Source organism: Arthrobotrys flagrans, assembly GCF_004000055.1.
Source record: "Arthrobotrys flagrans strain CBS H-5679 chromosome Unknown unitig_8, whole genome shotgun sequence".
Lineage (NCBI taxonomy): Eukaryota > Fungi > Ascomycota > Orbiliomycetes > Orbiliales > Orbiliaceae > Arthrobotrys > Arthrobotrys flagrans.
In genome coordinates, this window is record NW_027137553.1 from 4,536,745 (window position 1) to 4,563,510 (window position 26,766).

Genomic DNA, 26,766 nt, shown 5'->3' on the forward strand with positions numbered 1-26,766 from the left:
ACGAACGCCTTTTTGTGTAACGTAGCACGGGAGAGGGTGGTTTAGTGGTTCGACCCTCCACGCCTCTTCCAGTGAACCATTGCCGGAGCGGTGGCTAATGCGACCATGGACTATCAAAAAATATCCGTTAGCACCCCACTATTCTCGAGCAGGAAGGGAAAAACTTACGTTATAATCAACCAACGGAACATCCTTCTGTCCCGGTGGCAACGAAAACTCAAACTCCCGAACAAGGGTAGAGATGATAGTTCCCAACTGTACATTCGCAAACTGCTCTCCGATGCACCTATGCCTTCCGGCTCCGAACGGCAGATAAGGCGACGCGGTACCCTTGCTGACAAGCCCGAATCCGAAATCAAATTTCTCAGCATTATCCTCATCAGCCTCGTGACCAACCCATCTGAACGGATCGAACTCCTTTGCGTTCTTGAAGTACTTCTCATCCATGGCGGAGACACCGGGAGCGGCCATAACGAAGTGAGTTGTCGGGATGACGAAGTTCGTATCTGGAACGTGGAGTGGAGACTTGACTTTTCGCATGATGGAGTGCAATGGTGGGTGGATTCGGAGGATTTCCTTGACAACGTTGCTGACCATTTGTAGCTCCGATAGCTTTTCGTAGGTCAACGGTGCGAGGTCCTTTCCGAAGACTTTGATCTGTTCGTCATACAGGGCCTTTTGGATCTCGGGCTTAGCAGCAAGGTGGAGTAAAGTCCAGGTTGTGGTAGCCATGGAAGTATGCTGACCGGCCATGAGAAGCGCGATCATGCAGTGTGCGACGTGTAGATCCGATAGAGACTCTCCGGACTTGTAGCTACGGTTCATAAGGTTCCAGATCATGTCGATTTCCTTCTTGGATTCTTCACCGGATTTGCGACGGGCGATGATATCGAGGTAGAGCTTGGCCATTGCCTTTTGGGCTTTATCGCGCTTTGCATTATGGGGGAGAGGAAGCCACGGGAACATGAAGTTTACGGGGGTGAATCCCATATCCAAATCGTGGAAGAGATCGGCGTGGGTAGTCGTCAAAGCCTCACGGACTTCACGTCCCTGGAGGGAACGGGAGGCGGTGAACAACGTAAGCTGTGGGATGGCAGTCGACAATGGAACCTTTCCGGATTGACCGTTGAAGAACGGGCTGGTTTGGAAATAATTGACGACCTCATCTTTGATGAGTGGGACGTAGGCCTTGAACGTTTCGGTGGTAAGACCGAATTTCATGAACTTCTTCTGCTCCATGAGCATGTGGTTCGGGCAGTCGTAGACGACACCGGAGCCGAAGACCGGGGTGGTGAGGTGGGTGTAGGCTTCTTCGGCGCAGAGGTCGGCGTGCTTGCCGTTGAAGACGAATTCGTTGCCCTTGGGGCCGAGGGTGACGGTCATCTTGCGGCCGAGCAGGACGAATGTGAAGACATCACCGTACTATCGTACATCTAGTCAGTAAATCGTGAAATAGCACACCTGAGCTGTACATCGTGGCAACAAACCTGTTCCTGACATTTATTAAAGAACTTGTAAGGTTCCATGCCGTAAACAACAGTCGATCCGAGGAACGGGAACCAATGGAAGACAACAGGCGGTTGGTTGGGATCTTTGAACAACAATTGGTTCAGGACGTTGATGACGACGGATAGCACGATGAAGGCACCGAAGGCAGCAGGACCGACGACCCAGAGGTTCTGGCCCTCGAGGTAGACCGAAGCCTGGTCGAGGAAACCAGAGAGCAACCCCATGATGGAGGAATCCTTTCAGAGGACAACAGCAACGATATGGCTGTCAATTGATGTTGGAGAAGATGGTAGAAGTAGTGAACGAGAGGAGGTGAAGAAGAGAAGGGTGAAGATGGAGATGGAGATGAAGATGAAGGGGTGAAGGAGAAGAAATATGCAGAGGAGGGAATCGACCAAAGAAAGGAGAAGCCAGCACAAGCAACCACCAGCACAGCAATCAACCAGAACGGAACCAAACACCTGTCTGCAAGAAGAAGAACTACTAATCTGAAGCTACCAATTGGCCAGCCCCATCGACATTTATATTATCACCTGTCAGCTTCCGGAAATCCTCTTTCCCTAAATTTTTTATTTTTTATTTTTTATTTTAATTTCTCCTCCTCATGCGACAGATGCAGACAAGAAAAGCTGCTGTCCCTTGCAGGGGTTCACACCAAAACTAAACCGCTTCCAGCAACAACCCTTCGCAGCGCCGGGAACCGAAACCCGCAGAACACCGAACCCATTAAACCTCTCTCGCCCGACTGCCAATAATTCTCGACCATTCTCGGTCCGTTGGCATAATCGCAGGTGGGAAAGAAAAGTGTCACGTCATGGTAAGTTGCAAAGGCTCTTTCTCGACCACAAGATCAGGTCATTTGGTGCCCGTTTCACCAGGATATTTCAGTCTGTAATCTTTGAAGAAGCATTTCGGGTTCCGACAGACGCGCAAGCGAGACATTTAAACGACGGGAGTTCGTGAAAAGGGGAGAAAGAAAGTAGCTAGCTGCGGACGTATATAAGTCCGTACATGGGGGTAGCTTATGCAGCTCAAACGATGAATCCAACCAATCATTGCTTCGTGAATGCACAGGATATATGGCCGCATTCGATATGACATGACATGATAATATATGATACGGTACGGAAAATGGAAGGATAGGGAAACAAGTAAAGAGTAGTAGCATAGGTCTAGCCTATACGAAGAGAGAGAATAGAAACCGAGCATCTCGCACTCGCACCCGCAAAACATTGTATCAAAAAGAAACGTAACCGATTCGAAGCCACGATGGTTAGATTGTTCATACCTGTGTATCCTCTCGTTCCTCTTCCTCATCATGCTCCTCCTCCCCGAGCCGCCGAATGGACCGTCCGTCCCGATATCGATATCAAGCGTAGAGAATGAATAAATTAAAAAACTGTGAGAGAAATCGCTTTTAAATCTGTTACGGTCAATCCAACAAGGTAAAAAAAAAAAAAAAAAAAAAACCGATAAAACAAGGCGAAAAGTAAAGACAACCGTCAGAATCCTCTCCAATCCATTAGAATAATTTCAAATCAAATTCGGAAAGAAAAGAAGAAAAAAAATATGTCCAAATGCATCGCACCGCAAGCCAATTGCCTACCGTCAAATATTCATCCAATTCGTATCGTCTTCTTAGTCTTTCCCATTCGCCGCCGGTTCCCCAACCTCCTGATCTGAAAACAAAGGTTCAGCTGCACCGTCCTTCCCAAGGTTTACAAAAGCGTCACTCTCTCCAACAGCCTCTCGCTTCCCGGGTTTGGTACCGTTCAATGTTTCCGGCTTCCCTGCCGCCTTAGCCGTCCCCGTCCCGACACCACCCTCCCCCCTCATCATATCCGCGATAAGCGTCCTCTCTCTATCCAACCCTCGCCTCCTGACCTGCAAACTCTGCATGTGGCCCGCAAGGCTAGCGTCGGAATCGGTGCTCATTCCCGGGTTAAACGGTTTATTAAGAACCCATGGATGTTCCAGCGCTTCTTCGACCGTAATCCGTTCGTCCGCGTCAACCGTTAACATTCTATCGATTAGATCCAGCGCCGCGTCGCCGATGGAATCCCAGTAAGGGCTCGGGTAATCGAACCGTCCTTCTTTGATCTGGTCTCGAAGGTTCGGCGGGGCTAGTTCATCGCTGAATGGTGGGAACCCGCAGAGGCAGATGTAGAGTACCACGCCGAGGGACCAGATGTCAACCGCTTTCGTGTACTTTCTGTTCCTAGAAGGCATAAGTATCTCAGGGGCGACATAGGACGGTGTGCCGCATCTGTAAGCCGTCAGTATGCAGTATCTTTTGAATTACAGTCGGTGGTACTTACAGCGAAGTAGTAAACGAATCTTCGCCAATGATCTTTGCGAGACCAAAGTCTGCTAGTTTGCACGTTAAATTCTTGTCCGTCAGGAGAATATTCTCCGGCTTGATGTCACGGTGGACGATATTCCTCTCGTGCTGTATAACCAATTAGCCGTTTCCTTTCCCGCGCTTCGAAAACAAAAAAAAGAGCAGTGTGGTAATTACCAAATACTTCAACCCATTCAATAACTGTATAAACACCTTCCTCGTCTCATCTTCACTCAACTTCCCCTTCTCGATAATCAAATTAAACAACTCCCCTTCCGAAGCCAACTCTAAAATCAAATAAATCCCATCATCCTCATCAAACGTTTCCTTCAAACACAAGACATTAGGATGATGCACACTCATCAACACCGCAATCTCCTGTTGCAGCCCCATCTGACCCCGCCCGTCATCCTTTCTACGTTTCTTGAACACTTTAACCGCATACTTCGTACCGGTACTCTTTTCGATCGCTACGAACACCGTTGCGAAGTGTCCGGATCCCAAGGTACCGTTGGCGGGTATTTCAAAGTTATCGGAGAACGAACCGGTGGCTTGTTGTTGTGGGTAACGGAACATGAAACGGACCCCATCGACGAGTTTTATTTCGTCGCCGTTACGGAGTTCGCGGCGGTTGTTGCGGCCGACATTGGAGCCGCCGATGAAGGTGCCGTTGGAGGATAGGTCTTCGATTATGGCCTTGGAGGTTTTGCCGGAGACTTCCTGTTTCCCCCAAAGTTATCAGTAATCGATTCTTCTCTGCAATTTAACATATGGATTCGAACGTACCCTGAAAATGACACAATGCCGATTCGACACCGTCGGCTGAGTCAACCGTAAATCACATTCCAAATGTCTCCCGATAAGATACCCGCTCGGCGCCCCCTTCCCACTCTTACCGGCACCACCCCGTCCCCTCGGCTTCTTAAACCCAGACGTAGCAGGCTCGTCATCGCAAGCACTCCGTTTCTTCAACGTCAAAACATCCGCAAGTCCCAAAGACTTATCCATATCCAACGGCAACAGATAACCCCAAACATCGCTATTCTCAGCCGGAGGCACCACGAATTGTGAAGCAACCTGTGTTGCCAGCTGCGTTGCTTCCCAGTTTGCTTGTGATGGAGAAGGAGCCGGTGATGGAGATGTTGTTGCGGCGGTGCCGGTGGCTTTGATGAAATGCTCCTGTTTGGGCGTTTTCAAGGCGTCGACTAGCGGTGTCGGAGGTGTGGGTTCTCGGATTACGGATATCGATGAGGCTTTTGCTTGTAGACGGCCAGAACGGCGGGGCTTTTTGGAGGAGTGGCTTGGGTCTGCGGTTGTTTCTTGGGAGGGGGGGGAATCCTGTGTATCTCAATTAATAATCCGTTTATAGAGCCTCGTCGCGAGAAGTTTAAGCAAAAACTTACAAGATTCCTCTTCTGAGAAGCCGACATGGCGGTCGCGTAACAAAAAAGACGCGTCTTGAAGTCTTTCCTTTGCTTCTTCTTCGGTGTTTAAATTGGAGGGTCTGGATGTGGTAAAGTAAGTGGTTGGGAGGAGAAAGATGGGAGGTTTCGAGTTCGAGTCAGATTCGATTGTGGTTTTGGGGCCCTTGGAGGTTTCTTAAGGCTGCTCGACCGCAGTTCTGCTCGCTTGCTTGGCTTTGGGCGGGTTCGCCTGACAGAACAGACTGAAAGTCTGACGGATGCTCGGGTCAATTCGACTTTTTAGTCTGAAACACCACGCTATGCTCGACAGAGAGATGAGGATTACACGGTGGTAATCGAATCCTTTGACAGAAGCTTGTGATAGAGTACAGAGGCAGCCTGGAATCCGCCGCTTCTTCTGCTGCTCTACACCATGCAGCAAACTAGCCTAGCAGTGGTTTAGTCCAGCACTAAACCCGTCCCGGCCGCCAAAGATGCAAAGGCAAAGGCCGAACGGAATGCAAGAAACCATTCGGATGCCGAGCCTTAACGGCATGCATAATGTCTATGACTCCGACGGCTGCTCCACTTTTTTTTTTCCGCTGACAGTATGTGCGAGCTCGTGCATTTTTGAGACGCATGAACTCGTGACTGCGCGTTCCAGCTGGAGCGCGTCCGGATGCGTATATTCCTTGCGGTTGGTCGGTTTCTACTTTGCCAGGGTGGCTATGTTGGAAGGCCAAGGTATGTGATATTTGCAAGGCTTGTGTACATGACATCTCCTCCTCCTTTTCCCATGCATTTCTCTCGCAAGGTAAACTTCTTTTACATGTCCTCCTCCTTAATCGGAAACCTCGGAAAAATCCGTTCCTTGGTCCCAGAAGCCCCGATGCCATACTCAAAATCCGCCCCCAAGACTGCCTTCTCCCACGTTCTATCCTTCGCATCCACATTCAAAAGTCCCAGTAGCTTTTCCATCTTCCCCGGCATGAACGGTTGTAACAATATGCCCGAAATCCTGAGTGCCTCTGCGGCGGGGTACAACATGTAACTCCTGATGTTCTCCTTTTCGTCGGCCCATAGCTGGGTTGCGTGGATATACTTATGCGTCTCCGAGACGACTTCTAGGATCTCTCTCAAGGCGTTCGAAAAATCCATATTTTCCATCTTTTCGTTGACTCGGGATCTTAATCCCTCGAGGGTTTCGTACCGTAGTTTGTTGTAGCGTTTTGACATTTTCTCGTCCAATTCAACCTTCCTACCTTCCTGTTCGCACTTGACAGCATCGGAGACGCTGTACTTTGCCGAACAAACCCGGGTCAACAGACTTCCGATCTGACTTCCCAAATATTTGTTATATTTATCCTCGATCTCTTGGTTCGAATAATCTCCATCATTAGCAATCCCCCCATCGATGCATAAATAAAACCTCATGGTATCAACCCCCCACCGTTTGATAGCATGGAAGGGATCGACAACATTTCCGTCGCTCTTTGACATCTTCTTCTTCGACATCGTCCAATGCGCATGACTTAGTATTTGCTTTGGAAGTTCGGCACCGATGGCTAGTAAAAACGCCGGCCAGTAAATACAATGAAAACGGATTATATCCTTCCCGATAATTTGCAGATTCGCGGGCCAGACCGTTTGCCCGGGTGGGGTGAACGGGTACCCCGTGAACGTCAAGTAATTTATCAAAGCGTCCAACCAGACATAAATCGTCTGCGAAGGGTCTCCGGGAACCGGAATACCCCATTCCAACCTCTCCCTCGGACGGGAAATAGAAAGGTCTTCGAGTCCTCTCGATACCTCTGCTTTCAAAAGGTCGTACCGTTGCGAAGGGATCAGCCATTTGGGGTTTTTGCTGTAGAAGTCAAGGAGTTTGGGACCCATGGTTGAGAGGTTGAAGTGGTAGTTTTCTTCGGACATCCATTCGACGGTTTTGCCGGTTTCTTTGGAGACGAGGATTTCTTGCCCCGTTGGGGGGTGAATGGTCTTTTGGATGCCGGTTTCGGGGTAGAAGGCTTCGTCGGAGACGGAGTACCAGCCTGAGTGTTTTTTTAAGGAAATGTAGCCGGCTTCGCGGAGGACGCGCTGTTAAATAGAATGTTAGAATAGTGATGGTGGGGGGAGGGGACAGGAGGGGTTTATTACCCAAACATGCTCGACGGCGGTCTGGTGATCTTCATCCGTAGTTCTTATAAACCGGTCATAGCTAATATTTGCGGTATCCGCCAGTTTCTATACCATCATCAGTGCCCATTACCTTCAACCCGAAGGATATATTTATACCAAACGAACCTTAAAAGTCTCTGCCCCGCTATCACAAAACAACTTGGGATTCACACCGGCAATGCTGGCTGCCTGCTGGATCTATGCAGTTTCCACAATCTTAGTTTCCTCTTGAATAGATAACATGCCAACCAAAGTAAACACTCACGCACTTTCAACCCATACTCGTCAGTTCCGGTACACAACCTCGCCTCGTTACCCTTCAATTCCTGCCATCTCTTAGCAACATCTGCAAGAACGGTGGTGTAGAGGTGACCGATATGTGGGGCTGATACATAAATCTCTCAGCGTTCGCATTCTCTCAAATAGAATATGGATATCATACCGGCATTGACATAATATATCGGCGTAGTAATATAATACGGCTTCTTGTCCGAAGAAGCATCAGAAGATTGATATCTTCTTGATGTCGTCAGAATTCGGATCGTAGGTCGTGGGATTATTCGACGCCATGTTGTCGAGTGGAGGACAGCTGTACGGGAGCTGTTTGGGAGAAGCATTATGAACGGTGGCGCATTTCTTTAAGCGCGATATACGCTGGCACCCGTGGTTCAATCGGGTTGGAGAGCTCAAGGGAATGTCGCGAAGGAAGTTGAATGTTGCAATTTTAGGATGTTTGGAATGGAAAGGGAAGGAATTGACGCGTGATGGTTCGGGTATAGTTGCCGATTATTCGTCGCAATTCACAACATGCAACATGCAACATTTGAAACTCAGGACTTTGGTTATACTATCGCGCAAGGGGATTCCTATTGGAAGACCGGACCTACGACGTTCCCTGCGTTTGCAGAATATTCCATGGATACGGGGACTACCATCCGTGCTTTTATTCCCTTTACCGGTGCGGATGACCGTAGCAGATTGAGGAAATATAAGGGGAAAATGGTGGTTTGGGATGCAAGAGTTGTCTGTCAGAAGCCAGGGATATCGGAATCCGAGGTGCACAGGATGGTGATAAGGATCTGGCCATCGGCGGCAACATTCGAGCCACAGTCTCGTCTGATACAATCCAAGGCTCACAGCTAGAAATAATGCCATTTTTCTGCAGTATCGGCGGCTCGACCACAATCTGCCAACCCCAACTCTGATATTGGAACCGCAGGACTTGACCAAAACGGCCAGAGCAATTACCCTTCATCGTTGAACCGCTTTATCTAAAAAAAAAGGCGTTGGCCGTTCAAACCCGACAGCAAGGTAATTATGAAATATACGGGAATTTCTCCGTGTCTCTGACCGCTTTCGGGTAGAATACACTATCGTCGCTGCCGTCCTGGGTTTCCAGATTATCCTATCCGCCCTAATTCTTGTCCGTTTCTTGCGGGAAACCACTTCAACCCGTATCGGCGATCCATGGCAGGCTTTGGCGCAGGTTGCAGCTGAGGGTTTGGATCCTATACTTGAGCTGAGTAAACGAGTTGATACGGACAGGGAGGCTGCGGCTAAGGAGATGAAGAGTTTGGGGGCGGATGAGACTCTGGTGGGAGTGGAGCAGCATGCTCAGTCTGCCAAGTTGATTCATAGGGGAGGAAGAGGAAGTGCTGGAGAGGCTTGATATGATATATGTCATGATGTTTGTAATGTAATCATTAATGAGAGTAGTTACATCGGTACCTTTGCTATAGGAATGATAATATGGGTCGATGCGCACAGCGCGATTACCGAGCTTTATATATTGGCTTTATGGGGGGGTGTGGTAGTCGAACTGTTGGTTAAACCCATCACCACAATCAGCTAATTACTGATTCTATCGCTGAGGGGGTCTCTGAAAGGAACCCGAGATCGATCCCTCGCTACCATCCCTCTTGTTTTTTTTTTTGCACTTTTTTGCAAAAATTTTGTACATATATAAAAGAAATGTTGTTCCTTCAAAGAGAGAAAGACCACCAACTGCAATAATATCGGTGCTTTTCTCATCGCTAGACTTTTCGACTGTACATGCGTACCAAAGATATGGATAGTGATTTGTGCGGCTGCGTTGCGTGTCGTATTTTTATATCCCAAAAAGGAAATAAATGAAGGGACAAACAACCGGAACCAACAACAAGCGAAGCTGCGACTCCAAAAGGATTTCGCGACTCGCTGTGAAGGTGCGTGCCTTAGAGCTATTACCAACATCGTCGTCTGCCAAATCCACCTCAGCTTAACGTCACACACAGCGCCGAATCCACGCCTTGCAAGTTGTCCTATTTAAGCGGCAGCTCTTTCTCTCATCACAATGGTAAGTACACCCATTTCCACCTGCTTCATCACCATATCGATATCTACAACCTCAATCCCAACATCGAATCCTCATCATGTCGGGCCGATCTGGATCCCAGCCCAAGAAGCCCATCCTTCGCTACTCTCACACCTATGCTGCTTATCCGGCTGCTTGTTTAATCCGTCGTCCCCCTTCTCCTGCTGGTCCAAACCGTCGTTCTCCTTCTCACGCTGCTTGTCTAACACCTCGTTCTCCATCTCCTGATGATCAGGCGCAGGCTCAATCCCCAAGTTCCATCGAGGGCGACATTCTCGTCCAGCTTGCCTACAGCGGTAAATATCTCCTCTCCAAAACAATCTCCTAAAATATCAGACATCTGACAAACCAATTTTGATACCTGATTTCCAGCTGCCAAAACCTTCGTCACAAACTACTACACCGACCTCCAAGCCGCCCGCACGAAGCTCAAGGACTACTACACCCCCACCGCCCAAGTCTCATGGAACGGCACCAACCTCACCGGGGGCATCGCGGATGTTGAGAAGCTCCACACGGAAATGCCACCCGCCACATACGAAGTCCAGTGCTTCGATGCTCAACCTCTGACCCCCAACGGGAGGGGCCAGTGTTCGATCTTGTTGGTTACGAACGGGTACGTGAAGTTCGGCAACGAGAAGGACGCTCCATCCCGAGGGTTTTCGGAGACGATTACACTCGAGCCGGATACTTCTACGCCACCAAAGTTTTTGATCAGTACTCAGAGTACTAGATTTGTCTTTTAGACGGAGATCTGGCTATTTCTCTCTCTCTCTCTCTCTCTCTCTCTCTCTCTCTCTCTCTCTCTCTCTCTCCTTTCTTTCTTTATTCAGCATAGATGGGATGGGTGTTACTGGCGTTTTTTCTTCTCTATCTTCCAGCTTATGCATCAAGGAGCGGGTTGATTTTAAAGCCAAAAGGCTACATGTATTATAACTAGAACTCTATCGAACGAGATGGCCAACCGGGGGCCGTGTTCTTCGTAGAGACAGACGATAATGAAGACCCACCGATGCACCAGTGGGGAACCTTTCCACACCCAATTCTCTTCTCTTCACACTAGCTCTTTCATCCTCTAGGGCCATTCGATATCATCAACACCAACTGCCAACCATCCTACTAGTTAGCAAGCCCCACGATCTCTAAACTTTCGTTAGAAGGGCGATAAAACTAGTAAATATCCACAAACAAACCTTGTCCGTTCTGGCAACCTCCAAAATTCAACCTATGTTACGGAAGCAACCTACCGGTAGATCTTACTTTGGAATACCTGACAGGTTATTATCATACAACGTTGATCTCGAACTTGCAACTAAACAGCCAGCTGGCTGCTCCATGCGCGGTCGACAGTCCCCAATCTGTAGCCAATCCACCATTCGTACGCCGTGCCGTTTGCACGGACTGGGTAGAAGGTCGATTTCCCTTCTTCGGGATATCGTATCAACCGGTCGATGGCAGATTTTGGTGAACTTTACCATACCATGCGATTGTCGTTTTTCTCTCAAAGAATTCGGAAATTCATGCTCGGCAGTAGATTCGAACGTACATGTGCCGATGCAGCTCTAAAAAGATATGCATGTGGTGGTGCTGACATCGTACATGATTTCTTCGGAAAGTCGTATATAAAAAGTAATTTACCATGTACCATGGATCTAGGTCTCGATTTGACTTCAAAAGCCGAGAGGCTCCACCCACCCCCGCTCGCCCCTACATAGTACGAAACCCGAATACTTTAATCGATTTCCGCGAGTTAAACAATGCCACAGAGGCCTCTTCTTTCTCTAACTCGGGAAGCTAAAAGCTGGTCAGTCCACGGTAACGTAATCTACTGGATCCGAAAGGACCAACTCGTCTGTCCCTCCAAGGAAGTCAACGAGCCTCGTAAACCCTTTAACGTCGTTCCCTGGAGAATTTACAAAGGGTCAGCAGCGTGCTATACGATTGCGGTGACTGGGTTTATATTCGTTTACAACAAGGAGAAGGATGCGATCGAGCGGACGAGGACGGTTCCGAAGGAGAGAATGTGGAGACTCCTACCTGGGAGAAACCGGAGTATTGGGATGGGAATAATGTGGATGATGATGTTATGGGGAAATTCTATCAAATAACCGGAAAGACTATGTCTCGATCATGTCACATTTGTAGAGTTCCCGACAGCGGCTTAGTTCGATAGCTTTCCGGGCACAATATATAGTACTCAAGTCGGTCTTTGTCATTACTTCGGTCGAGGGCGCGTAGGCTACCTAGGTACTTGTTGGATTTTGACATCTCGGTGTCGATATCGACACGATGAAAGGTATCTCCGAGTTCCCATCACGGGATCCGAACTGCCAATCCCGCTCTACCCAAGCACGTATATCTCAATCAACTCTCCCCTAAGCCGACTTTTACTCCGGACGGAGGTGGATACGGGATGATGGGAATAACATGCAGCATGACGTTGTGTTGGAAGCTTGGCTGACGGACTCGATTCGAGCTTGTTAACTAACAAAACACGGTTTCCTTTGGTCGTAAGCAAAAGCCCGTAAAAGAAACACGCTTAAGCTTCCCGACTCTTCCTAACAACGATCCCCCACCATCACCAGACATCACCACCTCCCCTTCCGATCTACAGAGGGAGTATTAATTGTTTTGCTTGCCTAGCTGGTTCTTCTTTCTTACTCCCGGGCAGCGAGTTAGCCGTACCGCTTTCGAGTCAGGATGGATATCTTAGCCGTATGTTACCTACTTATCTGTCTCGTGACCATACCCCCACCACTCTCTATCATCTTGCATGATGTATCTAACCAAAAACAAATTTATATATTTTAGAACCTGGCAACCTTCTTCGACCGTCCTCTCTTCCCCTGGAAGAAATTAATCCTCGGCTTCTCCGTCGCTCAGTATTTATTCGAAACCTACCTTTCGGCTCGGCAGTATAAAATCCTTCGGAAGGATAAGATTCCAAAGCAGTTGGATGGAGCGGTTGAGAAGGAGGTTTTCGATAAATCTCAGGTACGATATCACATTTTATCGAAATCTATTTTCCGATGGGATCGGAGGGAAGCCTGACAGGGTGATATCGAATAGGCGTACGGTCGTGCCAAAGCGGATTTCGGATATGTCAAGGGTCTATACGGTCAATTGCAAAACGTCGGGTTTATTGTCTACGATGTGCTTCCGAAGCTATGGGGCTTCACGGGGTCTTTGATGCTCACTTATCTTCCGGCTAGGTTCAATGGCGAGGTATTACTCATAAAAATGTCCGTGGCATCGAAAATACTAACGGAGAGGGATCAGATTACACACTCCATCGTCTTCTTCTTCGTCTTCAATCTTATCGTCACCGCTCTGAACGCTCCGATCGACTACTACGCCCACTTCGTCCTCGAAGAAAAATTCGGCTTCAACAAGCAAACCGTCAGCCTCTGGATAACCGATATGCTAAAGGGCCAAGCCCTCTCCGTCGTCTTCGGCGCGCCCATCCTCGCCGGCTTTCTCAAAATCGTTCAATCGTTCGGTACCAACTTTTTCTTCTACCTCTGGGCCTTCGCCGTCGGCGTCCAAGTCATCGCCATCACAATCTACCCGATCTGGATTCTTCCGTTGTTCAATAAACTTACACCGTTGGAGCCCGGCAAGTTGAAGACGGAAGTTGAAGCTTTGGCTGCAAAATTGAATTTCCCGTTGAAGAAGCTTTACGTTATCGATGGGTCGAAGAGGAGTGCGCATTCCAATGCGTATTTCTATGGATTGCCGTGGGCTAAGCATATTGTTATCTATGATACTTTGATCGAGAAGAGCGAGACGGAGGAGGTGGTTGCCGTTCTTGCTCATGAGCTCGGACATTGGAGCTTGGGGCATACCACCAAGTTGTTTTATATTGCTCAGGTACGTTTTTCTCCTCAAATCCATTCGTACGGGGAAATATACTGATACAGCTCATAACAAAAAGTTCCACATGTTCTACATCTTCACCCTCTTCTCCGTCTTCATCAACAACCGCTCCCTCTACCGTTCCTTCGGTTTCCACGCTTCCCACCCCATAATCATCGGCTTCATCCTCTTCTCGGACGTCCTAGCACCGATGGATACGCTTGTCAAATTCTTTTTGAACATGGTGACCAGGATGTTCGAGTATCAGGCCGATGCGTTCGCGCTGAATCTGGGGTTCGGAGACATGTTGGCGAGCAGTCTGATCAAGCTCCAGGTGCAGAACTTGTCGACCATGGATGCGGATTGGATGTATTCGAGTTATCATTACACGCATCCGATTTTGACGGAGAGGTTGGGGGCGTTGGGGTGGAAGGGGCAGGAGAAGAAGCAGTAGAGGGGTTAAAGAGGTTAGAAGGGGTGTTCGGATAGACTTCCTTGCGGGTCGGATCCGGAGGATTTAAATGCGGTGGATAAGGGAGTGGCTAGCGGTAGCAAGCGGTGTATTAGTGACCAAGATCTGAATGAAAAGTAATCTCTTCGAATTCAACCGTACCTTCTTCGTAACAAACGATAATACTTCGCATCCTCCATCATCCCCCTCCTAGCAAGCTACTCCCTCTCAGCAGCCCTCTCGGCCTCCTTCCTCTTCTTCTCCTCCTTCATCCTAATCTTCTTGAGTCGTTTCCTCTCCTCTTTATCCACCACCTTCTTCTCGCTCTCCTCCAACATCTCCACATCCTCCTCACCCTCCTCCCTCCTCTCCACGCTCTGCAACTCCCTCATCGCGATCCCCTCATCTTCGTCCCTGATCTCCTCCGCGACTTCCAGATCTTCGACAGTTTCGTAAACCCTCTGCCGTTCGGATTCCCCTCCTTCGTCCGTATCCGGTTTTGAAAACGTATCTTCCAGATTATCAATTTCCGAGGGGGGTGAGGTGACGACGAAGTGGGAATTGGCGGAAGGGCCGTGGATTCCGCGGAGGGAGAGTTCGAGCTTTTTGAGGGAGGCGGTGGTACCGGCGTCGTGGGAGTGGGACCAGGGTTGGGAGGAGGCGGTGGAGAGGAGATAGGATTGGAGGTGGGAGTGGGCGGTGCCCAGGGGGATCGGGGAGGTGGAGAGGAGGTGGGTGGGGATGCGGGGGGTGGCGGGGAGGTAGCGGGACATCTTTTTTTTATGTTGTGGTGAAGTGAAGGATGAAAGTTGTCGCGACGCAGGAAAATTTAAATTTAAAATTTTAAGCCGCATCGCAAATTCAAGCCGGGGTTCGATTCGAACATCCTCGACTTTCAACCTCCTCGACCTCACCCCCAAGCTCGGTTCGGTCGGCAGCAATGACGGTCCTCACGCTCCTTCGCCGCCCAGCGGTATCCTGTCTTCGATCATCATCATCATTACTATCGTCTACATCACGGAGGTATTACTCCCCTCTCCCCCCGTAAAAACCCAATATGCTAAAGCTCAACAGGACCTTCACATCCCTCCTCCGCACCCCCACCGCACTCGCAACCCTTCAGACCCGTCCGACCCCCTCAACTCCCACACCCCTCCTCCCGCAAACAATATCCCCTCTGCTACCGTCCGCATCAACATCACTACAGGGCCTCGTACAAACCCGAGGTCACAGGCGGAAAACCTACAACCCATCTCACATCGTCAGAAAACGAAGGTTTGGGTTTTTGGCACGGTTGAGGAGTAAAACGGGGAAGAATATTTTGAAGAGGAGGAAGGCGAAGGGGAGGAAGATGTTGACCCATTAGACGATGTCGGTATCTACGGGAGCGGGAATGACCGGCCTAGACTGTTGACGTTGATGTGTATATTGATGCCGGGGAAGTGTACATGTACTACTATATCACATCGATACCTTCGAGGCTGATCCTCGACGATATCTTTGATTTGGGAGAAATCCCAGTGTGTATAGGCCCTCCAAAGCAGAATTCAGCAGCCCCGGCTTGCATTGATATCAAACCGAGCATATTTAACCGACCGTATCGAATCAGGCCCACCCTTTCGATTCCCGCTTTCCTGGTATGTGACGGACATGGATAGTATTATGCACAGATACCATATCACGATAAGAGGGTTGACAACCTTCGATATAAATCCTACGCAGCAGTTTAGTCTACAAGATAGCCCCAAAACACCCCAAAAGACACCGTTTCCCTAAAGCACCAATCATACGCCGGTCTTTTATTCTCGAATGTGACGTCTCTACGTAATGATATAACGTAAAAAAATCTTGCCCGCAGCCCCAGCTTGCATTTCCAAACATGCACACGCACTCGAGTAGATAAGAGGATGAGAAAAAAAAACGAACGCCTCCGGTTAATGGTTCGCTTGTATCCTAAAGCTGAGGAAGACGTGGGAATGTTAAAATGACGCCCGGTGATATCATATTATAAGCTAATGTATCGTACAGACATACATGCGCATTACACGCCCGCAGATCGGCCAACTGATCAATCGAAAAAGCCACAGCTACAGAAGATAGAGCACACGCGCACACACCGGCTGGCAATAAAAAGAAGACAAGACGGTTGGTCAGAAACGAAGTGCTGTTTATCAAAAAAGAGTTCTGTTTTCCCCCTTCCTTTCTCAATTATACACCTCCCACCTTGCCATCCAACAATTAACTCCGCTCCATCGATCGATCGAAAACGTGAAAAAAAAAAAAAAAAAAAGGGACACTCGCAATTGGCAACTGCAAAAACGATGAAGGGTAAACGCCATCAACAGCATTGATTCCCAGAAGCCGCAGACAAAAGTAACAATCGCATGCGAACAGTAATCATAACGTACCCCGGTGATAAGAAAATGACCCATTCCCATTTCGTAGCATAAAACGAAGCTTCCCAGGACCAAAGGAGTGGATGACCGAATGAAAGAAAAGAAACCCAGGCTCCTCCATTATTGACTCCCCGTTTCCCAAATCCAAAAAAAGAAAGAGAAGGCCTGACCGAGGAGAAGCCTTCGAAACGACCAGATGAAAAAAAAAGCCGTGTGCTTAAAACGTGGGGAAAGAAAGGCCATCGCTTCGTTCGAAGAAACCCATAAAAAGACCGGAAGCGAACGAAAGAGAAAGCGAGAGCTCAAAAGTAGAAATCTCCCTTCAACATTCTCTCCTGAACCTCATCGTGCTTGGGAGCAGCACTATGAGTCGGTGGAGGCGGAGGACCCATCGGTTCCTGAGCAGCCCTGTGTTCGTTCTCTGGCTCTAAAACGATAAACCCATTAGTGTCTATAAAAAAAAATTAAAAATTAAAAAACAAAAGATAGAGGGACTAACCACCTTCGCCGACGGTCCCAAAACTCATACTCCTCTTGACATCCCTCAAAGCCCTCGCTCCAAAACTAAGTCGCCTAGCAAAGCTCCCGCTGGAAGAACCGGGTGGCGAAGAAGTCACGTCAGCATCTCGCTTCTCATCACCGTCTACATCGATCGGGGAACTGGCGCTCGAGGAAACGGAGCTAATGCTTGCTCTACGCCCTCCCGCTCCCGGGGCATATCCTCCAAACCACGGTGCCGGTGGTGAGGTTCCCGTGAGTCCACCGGAGTAGGACATCCGACGGCGGTGGTTGGCTTGGGCTGCTGCGGTGGTGATCGGACCGGGGTAGGATGAGGGTTGTGGGGGGCGGAAGTACTCGGTTATGGAGCCTCGACGTTGGGGGTACGAGGTGGAAGAAGAAGAGGAAGGGTTGCCGGATGATTGGGAGGACATGGTGGGTTCGGTAACGTAATATTATTTTACGGGTAGCAGGAAGAGGATGAGGAGATGAAGATGATTTCGGAGGAGAGGAGGAGGATTTAAATAATTTAGCTATGTGGTTTCAAGACAATTCGCTGTTCCCGTTTGAAACTGTTCGTGAGAATTAGAAAGGTGTTGTTGGAAGTGTGCACGGCAGCTTAGCTTCCAGACCCAGCTTCTGGGAGTTCTTTTGTAATTTAATTCACAACCAGACACGGGAAAATTCTGGGGGAAACGAGGAACCGAGAGAATTATCATGTATCGAAAGATTAAAGGGGAGAGAGAAAGAAGAGGGGGAAATTCAAAGAGCGGAGGTGTGGTGGATTTTATATCACAAAGGCAGGACGATTCAAGCACAACAAGTAACGTAACCTTTCTTCCACCATTGCACAAGAAAGTACAGGTATCCCTTCTGATCAGAGCTGGCTGCTTTGCTACATGGGCAATCTGGGGAAAAGCAAGGGAAAAGGGTAAAGGGAGCTAGAGGAAGGACAGAGAGATCAAACCCTTGAGGGTCTACGACATGACAGAGAGACGGATTGAAGAGGAGGGGGTGTGCAGGCTAGCGCGAACCGTCGAAGCTTACCAAGAAGGATAGCGCAAGTGCACAAGATTAGTGGAATATGGGGTAAAGTTCGAGGCCAATGCAGCGTCCCCATTTGCATACATTCCTTCGATTTTGTCTGCAAGAAGCTGGGTCGCTGGGGGTGGATAAACTTGCCCCATCCTTGTTTATCATCAAGACAGGCATGTGTGATGGTCTTTTATAGCAGCGTGCATATGTATGTATACTTGTATAGTTACACATCTACTTTCACTTCACTCGCAATCCCATACAAGACAAAGGAACTTCCCAACGTTATCGTTGACCGTTGAACTGTCCCATCCATACAGCACATCCAACTTGATTAACCCCCGGCTCGAATTTCCTGCTTGCCTGCCTACTTTGCCCCCAACCAGAGGGAAAGAGAAAAACGGGCGAACTGTAAACCTGCAGGTTGCGCGGACTTAAACAGCCAGGAATCCATCAGGATCGAAGATTGGAGAGATAAAAAGTATAGTGACCCAGACCGGTCTAGAACTACCTCCTACCCCTTCGCACATGTCAATTCAAATATTTGGCCTCTTCTCTTTTTCCTCAACCTGTCTTTCCGAGGTAGGATGAACCAGTCAAGGACCCTCTTTTTTGAATTTCCAACACGCAGAAACATTCTGCCGGACAGCCTTGGTGCTTCTGCATATAACAGACATACATTACACATGTATGCCCGTATTATACATCAATGTAATGTACATCCTCAAGCCGGAAGGTCGTCACGAGCCAAGTACTTTTAACCTCCTTGAACCCTTTGCAATTGTGAATCCTAGTACGATCCTTGTCCAGGGGACGACGTACGACTTCTTGTTCATGTTTTGCGACTGTCGAATTTGCGGGGGTAAAATTACACGATCGATCGATCGATGCTAGCCCACCCAACGCAAAAAAATGCAACAAAAGGAACGACGTAATTGTCTGTTAACCCTGCAAGCATCAAGCCTGGCGTTTCGGTACCACCATTTATGAATTCCTTACTTTTTCATTGCCCGCTTAAATTTGTACAGATTTGAAAATAAAGAAAAGGAAAAAGAAAAGCGGCTATATACAGATTTCTCTCTCGTTATGTACACATCTCACATTATACCCCCGGACCTTTTGAATATATATTTACAAGCACTGGTAGTAGTATGGGTTCTAGACAAAAGTTTGTTAGCAAAATTTCAATGTTTTCATCCGGGCTTTTTAAAGTGAGCTTACCAAAACAGTACAAGTATACGGCGACTCGCAAACTGTCGGTCCGGTGTAACCGATACCTCCGCACTGTTGCCAGTGTCCAGCGACAGCGGTAGGAGTGGCGCTGGTAGTCGTAGTCGACGGAGTAGTAGTCGCTCTGGTGGTGGTGGTGGTTCTAGGCGTAGTAGTCCTGCTGCTAGCAGTAGTAGTAACAGGAGTAGTTGTCCTTCTGCTAGTGGTAGTGCTAGTTGGCCGGACGCTGGTAGTGGTGGTGGTAGTGGTTGGGTTCTTCCATCCCTGGATTTCGTCGAGGTTGAGAACGTAGTCGTGGTTGTAAACGGACTTGATGAAATCGAGCGAGTTCCATTGACCGCCGGAGATGAAGTCACCGCTCCAGACGCAAAAGTAGACCCAGTCGGCTTGGTAGAGTTGGAGTTGGACGGGGTCCATGATGGAGCCGATTTCGGAGGCGGCAATGATCTTCTTGTCGTCGACGAGGTCGAGGAGGGAGTTGTAGGTGGCGGAGATTGGCTATATTAATCTGTTAATAACTCGGTTGTCTTCCTTTGCTAACAACTCGAAAGGGAAACTTACGCCGTGATCACCCTGAGTATAAACATCAGCGCTAACGATATCAATAGTAGCATCGCCAGGATACCAATCCGCAGCGACCGAATTCCAAATCCAGATCAAGTTATTAATTCCATGGTAATTCGTAAGACGATCATGGACCAGATTCCACAACTTCTTGCAAGGCTCCGGTCCCTGAGCTCCCCACCAGAACCACCCACCCTCGGCCTCGTGCAAAGGCCTGAAGAGGACCGGAACACCAGCCGTCTCAAGTTTCTTCAACTGAACGGCAATGGTATCGATATCGTGAATGAGGAGGGTGTAGTTGGCATTGGTGGTATCAGCGAGAGCAGTAGCGACATTGAAGTCGGTAGCTTCCGTGTAGAAACCGGACCACCACCTTTGCTCGGGGGTATCGTAAAGACCGACGGGGGCACCCCAATGCCAGCAGAAAGTAACAATACCACCACGGGCAGCGAAAGCAATAGCCTTATCAACATCGGTGCTAGATGCACCGCGGGAGGTACGCGAATCAGTATAATCCATCAAGTCGAGACCGAGGATTGCAGGTGTCTTTCCGACATTGCTGGTAACCCAGTCGAGGGAATCCTGGTCTTGCTGGCCGGAGAGGATATTCTTTCCGTAGATGCTACCGAGGTATTTGAGCAATGCCTTGGCATCAGAGTTGGCGGCGGGGTTAGCCGGGGTGGTGCTGATCTGATGAGGTCCCCTTGGGGTGGATGGTGTGAGTGTGATGGCGTCAATAAGGTACCATCCCCAGTTGTTCTGGATCTGGATGGTGTTCGATCCGGCGTCCAGGAGAACCTGTCCAGCGGAGACGGTGACCCAGCTGGTGGTCGCGGGGAGGAAAACTTGGCCTCCACCGGCTCCGTTCAAGACGACGGTGGTATATTTATCGCCGTACGGGCCGTTGTAGATGATCTTGAGATCATAGAGACCCTGCGAGGTGCTGGTGACGGTGAACTTGATCTCGTCGCCAGAGGTATCGAATCCCTCGACGTATCCGGTACCTATTACGAATCCAACATATCAGCATCTACACCGCTTACTCAATAAAATTCAGATCCAATACATACCAGTAAATCCAGCAACATCAGTTCCAACAGTGACACCGGTCAAAGTCGCAGACTCGGCTTGATACGTCACCGTCTGGGCCGACGAAGACCCGGCCAAAATGGCGAGGATAAAAGGCACAAGACCCAACATCTTTGCTTCCTATCAATCTCCAAACAATTGACAAAAAAAGTTATACAATCGAAACAAATCGACTACTCGTGGCGCAAGCAACGAAGCAAAGAGAGCGTGTGAATCCATCGCGGGCATCCTCCGTATACTTATACTCCGTATCCTTCTTCGAGTTAACATACAAGGCATTCATTTCCATCCCATTAGCTGACCATCGGATGAAAAATCCAGGAGCAACCCCATGGTAGACTTGTCCCTCGGAGCTTCAGGCTCCGAATTGCAAATTTGGGACCGGAGGGAAAAACTGATGATACCGGGAAGCCGGAAAAAAATAAGTGGAGCCGCTGAGCCTGTTTTTTTGGTTCGAGAACAAGACGAAAGAAGGGGAATATATCACGGGTCCGATGGTCTTAGCCTCGCACTTCAGCAGGTGCTAGCCACAATCTCCCACAGCCACGCATACCTTTTGGTTCCTGAAAGGCTCCAAATGTGGGTCTAAACAAGTCCGAAAGAACCGTCTGCAGAAAAGATACAGAATCCAAGAGCGAGTTTATTTCCCCTCCCATATAAAAGTCGAAACACCGGATGAATCCAACTGGTGGGGGCAAGCCGGTCTTTCGGCCCGCCGCACACAAAAATGCCACGCAACGCCACAATTATCCAAACAATTCGGGTATATTTCCCATATACGCCTTCATCCCCAAGCTTGAGCAACTACACGAGCCCGGAAAAAGATGGATTTTAAAGTTAAACTAGGTGTTTAAGAGGGATGGCGTCTTCGAACAAGGAGGTTTATAAGCCGGAATGTATGCGTCCGATTGTTGATTGTCAATTTAGCTAATTAATCACAATGGAAACGAGTCCGTCTCCTGATCTACGCTTTCCGGGACGGAAACCGAGGAACAAACCATGGTAAGTAAGTGTGTATAGGACCTTTCGAAGGGACCTCGGTTGAAAGAAGGTCCGAGTTCCTGATAAAACACCTTCTCCCAGGAATGTTGTGAATTTGTTATTCATTTGGCATCAGCTGCTTCCATAAGAGCAGCTCCGTTGTCACCGAAAACATCAAACCATTCGCACATACGTAGAAACGACAATCCCATCGTCGGAGCTTGTCAAGAAGTAACCCCTTTGAGATCGCCACCGACCCCGAGAGGGAAGTACTGGTACGCCTGTACACGGAATGCTAGTAAATACGTCAAAATCCATTCGCAACAAGCCCCGTCGATCCTCCACTAGCTAACAAATCTGCAGGGAAATGGCAAAAGAAGCGTACCGAATATTCAACATATGAACCCCCAGGGCCTTGCATTGACACTTTCCAATATGGTATTCTTCATTCATTCATTCATGATCGTCCATTTTGACTCGCTAGAAGCCGAATGATCGACCACCCAGGGTCGGTCACTAGACCTGGTAAATCCGTAGATCTTGGGGGGGGGGACGGTAAAAAAAACCGGAATATTTTAGTAGAAAACGTAGCAACGGGGAAGCTTTTGCCGGGGGGTCCGATGATGTCGACCGTGCTGGATATAAGCTCTAACTTCTGACGTATAAACCGTTGATTCTCGAATTCAACGCCACGATATTCGGCCGAGTATGGTAGAAAATTCTAGAGTACATGCCTGTGAATAGATGCGGCGGACAAAGTCTCTGGTATTAGGTTTGCGTACACATGAAACCGCTGTGGATCCCCAGTATATTTCGTAAAAAAAGAGACAGAGAGAGCTCGATTGTTTGAAAAGTCTTTATATGATTCCAAACACCTCCATAGCTTTCCACTTTCATGAATCTACACTTCGAATGCTACTTTGCATGTAGCACGAACAATCGAACGGCACAGCAAGGCCCTCCGCCTCGTATTCACGGTACAAGCAAACATGCACCATTACCAAAGGCCCCCCCAAAACCCGTCACTCACACATGGTGACCCCGGCTTACACCTTGCCAAACCCTTAACCGAAAGTAGTCTCGGAGAGACAGGGTGCGGGGTAGATGGAAAAAAAAAAAAAACTTTTTTGAATGGTCGCTGCCGCATAATAGTGTGATGACGTGCATTTGGAGTTCTGTTCTCAGGGCCTAGGGTCTGCGAGACCCCTCACGTGAGGTATAGAAAGCTTATATTTCTTGATGGTGGGGTTAATACATATCGTGATTCGTGCTGACTCAACATATATTGTAAATAGCGTGACGATCGAGAGGGGAAATATTGGTAATCGAAACTTTTCTAATGATTTATATATATATATTTATCTAATCATAGGTACTCAAGTAGCCATAGAAAGACAAATCTACGTTCTAGAAGACTTGCTTGGAGATTTATTTGAGTGTATAATATTGGCGTCCGATCCCCCCCAGAAACCCTTTTTTGGTATAAAAATCAGGCTTCATATATCGGGGAGATCGCCGTCCGTAAAAGATTTTATTCGATTTTTTTACTTTGTTCTTCCTTTTCCACCTTCTGTCTTTCCCATATAACTGGAAAAAAAGACAGTACTGGGTGAGAGACGGGAAATTCAAAACAGCAAGCTAACACCCGGTGTAAAAAAAAGACGTATAGGGAAAAAAGGGAGTAAAAACGCGGAAGGAAAAACGTTGAATACTCAAGGAGATTTGGGGAATACGAGAGCGGGAGACACTAAAAACTGTTACATGATAATAGACAAGAAATCATTGAAGGCAATAAAGGGTTTGTGACGGTTTGGGGAAGCGGAATTGGGGGTGTGGGGGGGCTAAGCAGCGCTTGACTGCTATTTGTGAGAATGGGATTTTCGATTAGAATTTGGCATTGCGATACCTTTGCTAGGCATTCTACGAGGGAGACTGGTGTGGAAAGGTTACCCGAAAAATAAATCCTTGATTGGTCAAAAAGAAGCCTATGAAAAAGAAAGAAAAAAAAAAATCGGACAGGATCGCAATATCAAAATAACAACCGAAAAAACCAATTGGCTAGAGTTGCGCGCAAGAGCGTTCGGTGAATATCGCAATAATCGAGGATAGGGAGGATGTGGCGGTCTTTCGAGAAGCTGAACTCGAGATGTTTACTTCGATTCCTCGGCGGGAGGAGCAGCTTCGGTTGTCTCGGTCTTAGGAGCAGCGTCAGTGGCATCCTTTGGTGCAGCCGCATCAGTCTCGGCTTCACCGCTGTCTGACGAGGTCCAGAGGGTGAGGTTATCGCGTAGGAGCTGCATGATCAGGGTAGAGTCCCTGTAACTCTCCTCGCTAAGGGAGTCAAGCTCTGCGATAGCGTCATCGAAAGCCTGCTTGGCGAGGTGGCAAGCACGATCGGGCGAGTTCAGGATCTCGTAGTAGAAGACGGAGAAGTTGAGGGCCAAACCAAGACGGATTGGGTGAGTTGGGGTAAGTTCGGTTTGAGCGACGTCAGTTGCCGACTACACGACGTTAGCTACACGAAATCTGGGTGGAGAAATATACAATACACACCTTGTAGGCATCGTGAGCAGAGCTGGCGGCATCCTTACGCTTATCACCGCTAGCGAACTCGGCGAGGTATCGGTGGTAGTCACCTTTCCTGTATGAAAGTTAGCGTGGGCATGATATAGAAGGTGAACGATAGGACTAACATCTTATGGTAGAAGACCTTGGACTCGCCGGTCTCGGCCTTCTTGATGAGGTAATCATCGAGGACCTGTAGGACATCCTTGCAAACGTCTTCCAACTCCTTTTCGATCTTGGCACGGTACTCGCGAATCTTGCCAACGTGCTTTTCGGACTTCTTGTGTTCCTCCTTTTGTTCGATGGAGGAGATGATACGCCATGAGGCTCTTCGGGTGCCGACGACGTTCTTGTAAGCGACAGAGAGAAGATTACGCTCGTCCATGGTGAGTTCGCCACCAAGCTATGGGGACAACGTTAGGTTTTGATACATTTTAGATGCAATCGCGTCTGGGACTTACCTTGGCGACTTCCTATATGCTCGGAATAGACCTGTTTAGCGGGGTGTAGCTTTCCCGAGAGGATATGACGGCTGTATTTTTACCTTCATGTACTCAACCATCTCTAGAAATCGTGTTAGCTTACATCGTGCTAGCTTAAGGGGTAGTATATCTGCGATTGCATACCATCGTAACGTTCAGCCTGCTCGCACAACCTGGCGAGGAATGTCTTGCTGTAATTCTTTTGTGTCAGCATCAAGTAGCAGGATCCATCGGAGCTTCCATTGTGTGCATAGGAAGCCCAAATAGCCCCGAAAGGACGGTTCAACTAACTTTTCACGCTATAAACAAGGAGTATGATTAGCATTCGGCTCAAACAAACTACCAGAACATTGTCCGACACGATAGCAGTCGTCGAACGTCCCGCTTCGAGGTGTCACATGCAACGGTTCCTCTGCCCCGCTAACGTAGCTGCTAGGGAAAAAGGTTTTGCGTTGCTATCCCTCTCGACGGCTGAGACATGTCCGAAGCGATGCTAAAGACAAGGAACGAGTTGTCCGAGCCCGGTACGTACCTCAGAAGCCATTGTGGTGATGATGTGGAGTTCGGGATTGTGGAAGAGAAAAGGTTATCGATGGTTCTGCATAATCGATTAAGTGGTCAGCGAGGGGTTCGTTGAGTTCCCGGTCAAACAGCTTGACCGTGGTCTAAGGGAAGCTCCAGAGAGGCAGGAGGGGTCACGGAGAGGCTACCTCGGAAAGGTCGAAAGCGATATGAAGCGGTGAAGTAGCTGGAGATGGTAGTTCGGGGAGGATGATTAAGATGAGGTTGATGATGAAGAGCAGAAGCGGTCAGGGAGAAGTGGAAGGGAGAGAGAAGGGAGAGGAAGAAGAAGAAGAAGAAAGGCGTTGTCGTAAACAAATTTAATTTGAAGGGAGAGAACCCACTCAGACCAGTTACGGAGTACAGTCTCAACTCCCCCGTTTCCATTTCCACTTCTATTTCCATGACTACAAACAAACCGACTTGGATCTACTGCCTCTTACTAGCTACCCAGACTGCTACACTCTTTTAAAAGCAATATCATTTATCCTTTATTCTCGTTCTCGTTCTCATTCTTTACACACAGCTGTAGAGCTACTAACAAATAAGTACCAACTACACAAGCGAGCTTGCATTTTGCGGCGGCGACGACGACGACAGTGGGGTGGGAGGATCTTCTCCTCCTCAGAAAGGATGAGCACAACTGCCTTTGTGGCTCGTAAGAAGCTTAGCACGGCGCGGTACCACGGATCCTCCATCCCAAAGGTCCCTATGAGCTATTAAATCCAAGTTCCTCGTAGACGCTCTTATCCCAAACAACGAGGAAAAAAAAAAATTAAAAAAAATTTCTCTCCATCAATCGACAGAAGTGGAGCAGGCACTCCCCCAACGCAGGTTAGTTGACGCTTTGCCTGTGCTTGCTGGCTGGCTTCCCGCTGTGCAGCTGCAGTTTGCAGGCCATGCGCAGGTCACAGGATACACGGCTCCCTTTTTTTCGAGGATAGATGCTTCCAGAAACAGCATACTAGTCACACACACAACATTGAGGCTTCCAAGAACCGACTTCCCGTGTCTGTTCTATTCCAGCTAACTTTTTTATGTGTGTGCTGGCCGTTCACCTGAATTCTATCCTCGAACAAGGGCTGCTGCTTAAAGGCACATTTTCATGCCGTGCTATCCCCGGGGCCCTATTGGTTGACGTGGTCTGCTGCTAAACTAACAGTTCATCCGCCATGGACCTTCGGACGGGGTCCAAGATAGTTTCCGTATGCACCTATGCACCCACTTAACGACGACGCTTCGTTGTCGGCGTTGGACAGAGACCCAAGGCGCTTAACC

The 26,766-nt window shown here is 48.6% G+C and overlaps 11 protein-coding genes across 12 annotated transcripts; 4 read left to right on the forward strand and 7 right to left on the reverse strand.

Annotated features, from left to right (window-relative positions):
- Positions 1-41: 41 nt before the first annotated feature.
- DFL_007793 (uncharacterized protein) lies at positions 42-1,733 on the reverse strand (the record flags this gene model as incomplete). Its single annotated transcript, XM_067637432.1, has 3 exons — positions 42-110; positions 169-1,422; positions 1,488-1,733. 3 exons carry the CDS (start codon positions 1,731-1,733, stop codon positions 42-44), a joined length of 1,569 nt encoding a protein of 522 aa, XP_067488950.1.
- Positions 1,734-3,147: 1,414 nt separating this feature from the next.
- DFL_007794 (uncharacterized protein) lies at positions 3,148-5,280 on the reverse strand (the record flags this gene model as incomplete). Its single annotated transcript, XM_067637433.1, has 5 exons — positions 3,148-3,775; positions 3,828-3,958; positions 4,028-4,570; positions 4,637-5,188; positions 5,254-5,280. 5 exons carry the CDS (start codon positions 5,278-5,280, stop codon positions 3,148-3,150), a joined length of 1,881 nt encoding a protein of 626 aa, XP_067488951.1.
- Positions 5,281-6,078: 798 nt separating this feature from the next.
- Positions 6,079-8,045, reverse strand: DFL_007795 (uncharacterized protein; the record flags this gene model as incomplete). The annotated part of the gene is made up of 5 exons (XM_067637434.1): positions 6,079-7,347; positions 7,408-7,494; positions 7,555-7,626; positions 7,698-7,813; positions 7,871-8,045. 5 exons carry the CDS (start codon positions 8,043-8,045, stop codon positions 6,079-6,081), a joined length of 1,719 nt encoding a protein of 572 aa, XP_067488952.1.
- A 190-nt stretch (positions 8,046-8,235) lies between these two features.
- DFL_007796 (uncharacterized protein) lies at positions 8,236-9,097 on the forward strand (the record flags this gene model as incomplete). The annotated part of the gene is made up of 2 exons (XM_067637435.1): positions 8,236-8,542; positions 8,793-9,097. 2 exons carry the CDS (start codon positions 8,236-8,238, stop codon positions 9,095-9,097), a joined length of 612 nt encoding a protein of 203 aa, XP_067488953.1.
- Positions 9,098-9,760: 663 nt separating this feature from the next.
- Positions 9,761-10,527, forward strand: DFL_007797 (Nuclear transport factor 2; the record flags this gene model as incomplete). The annotated part of the gene is made up of 3 exons (XM_067637436.1): positions 9,761-9,763; positions 10,017-10,077; positions 10,154-10,527. The coding sequence occupies 3 exons, from the start codon at positions 9,761-9,763 to the stop codon at positions 10,525-10,527; spliced, it is 438 nt and encodes a 145-aa protein (XP_067488954.1).
- A 1,954-nt stretch (positions 10,528-12,481) lies between these two features.
- Positions 12,482-14,090, forward strand: DFL_007798 (uncharacterized protein; the record flags this gene model as incomplete). The annotated part of the gene is made up of 5 exons (XM_067637437.1): positions 12,482-12,496; positions 12,593-12,775; positions 12,851-13,006; positions 13,061-13,651; positions 13,716-14,090. The coding sequence occupies 5 exons, from the start codon at positions 12,482-12,484 to the stop codon at positions 14,088-14,090; spliced, it is 1,320 nt and encodes a 439-aa protein (XP_067488955.1).
- A 215-nt stretch (positions 14,091-14,305) lies between these two features.
- DFL_007799 (uncharacterized protein) lies at positions 14,306-14,860 on the reverse strand (the record flags this gene model as incomplete). Its single annotated transcript, XM_067637438.1, has 1 exon — positions 14,306-14,860. One exon carries the CDS (start codon positions 14,858-14,860, stop codon positions 14,306-14,308), a length of 555 nt encoding a protein of 184 aa, XP_067488956.1.
- Positions 14,861-15,027: 167 nt separating this feature from the next.
- On the forward strand, positions 15,028-15,453 carry DFL_007800 (mitochondrial 54S ribosomal protein bL34m; the record flags this gene model as incomplete). The annotated part of the gene is made up of 2 exons (XM_067637441.1): positions 15,028-15,110; positions 15,162-15,453. The coding sequence occupies 2 exons, from the start codon at positions 15,028-15,030 to the stop codon at positions 15,451-15,453; spliced, it is 375 nt and encodes a 124-aa protein (XP_067488957.1).
- A 1,332-nt stretch (positions 15,454-16,785) lies between these two features.
- DFL_007801 (uncharacterized protein) lies at positions 16,786-17,415 on the reverse strand (the record flags this gene model as incomplete). Of its 2 annotated transcripts, none has more annotated exons than XM_067637442.1 (2): positions 16,786-16,910; positions 16,986-17,415. In XM_067637442.1, the coding sequence occupies 2 exons, from the start codon at positions 17,413-17,415 to the stop codon at positions 16,786-16,788; spliced, it is 555 nt and encodes a 184-aa protein (XP_067488958.1). The 2 variants fall into 2 exon arrangements, with proteins under 2 accessions (XP_067488958.1, XP_067488959.1); XM_067637443.1 differs by having other exon boundaries at positions 16,983-17,415.
- Positions 17,416-19,147: 1,732 nt separating this feature from the next.
- On the reverse strand, positions 19,148-21,010 carry DFL_007802 (uncharacterized protein; the record flags this gene model as incomplete). The annotated part of the gene is made up of 4 exons (XM_067637444.1): positions 19,148-19,174; positions 19,238-19,744; positions 19,808-20,814; positions 20,881-21,010. The coding sequence occupies 4 exons, from the start codon at positions 21,008-21,010 to the stop codon at positions 19,148-19,150; spliced, it is 1,671 nt and encodes a 556-aa protein (XP_067488960.1).
- Positions 21,011-24,030: 3,020 nt separating this feature from the next.
- DFL_007803 (uncharacterized protein) lies at positions 24,031-25,471 on the reverse strand (the record flags this gene model as incomplete). The annotated part of the gene is made up of 8 exons (XM_067637445.1): positions 24,031-24,381; positions 24,434-24,521; positions 24,574-24,848; positions 24,907-24,918; positions 24,990-25,009; positions 25,072-25,118; positions 25,219-25,226; positions 25,460-25,471. 8 exons carry the CDS (start codon positions 25,469-25,471, stop codon positions 24,031-24,033), a joined length of 813 nt encoding a protein of 270 aa, XP_067488961.1.
- Between the last annotated feature and the right edge of the window lie 1,295 nt (positions 25,472-26,766).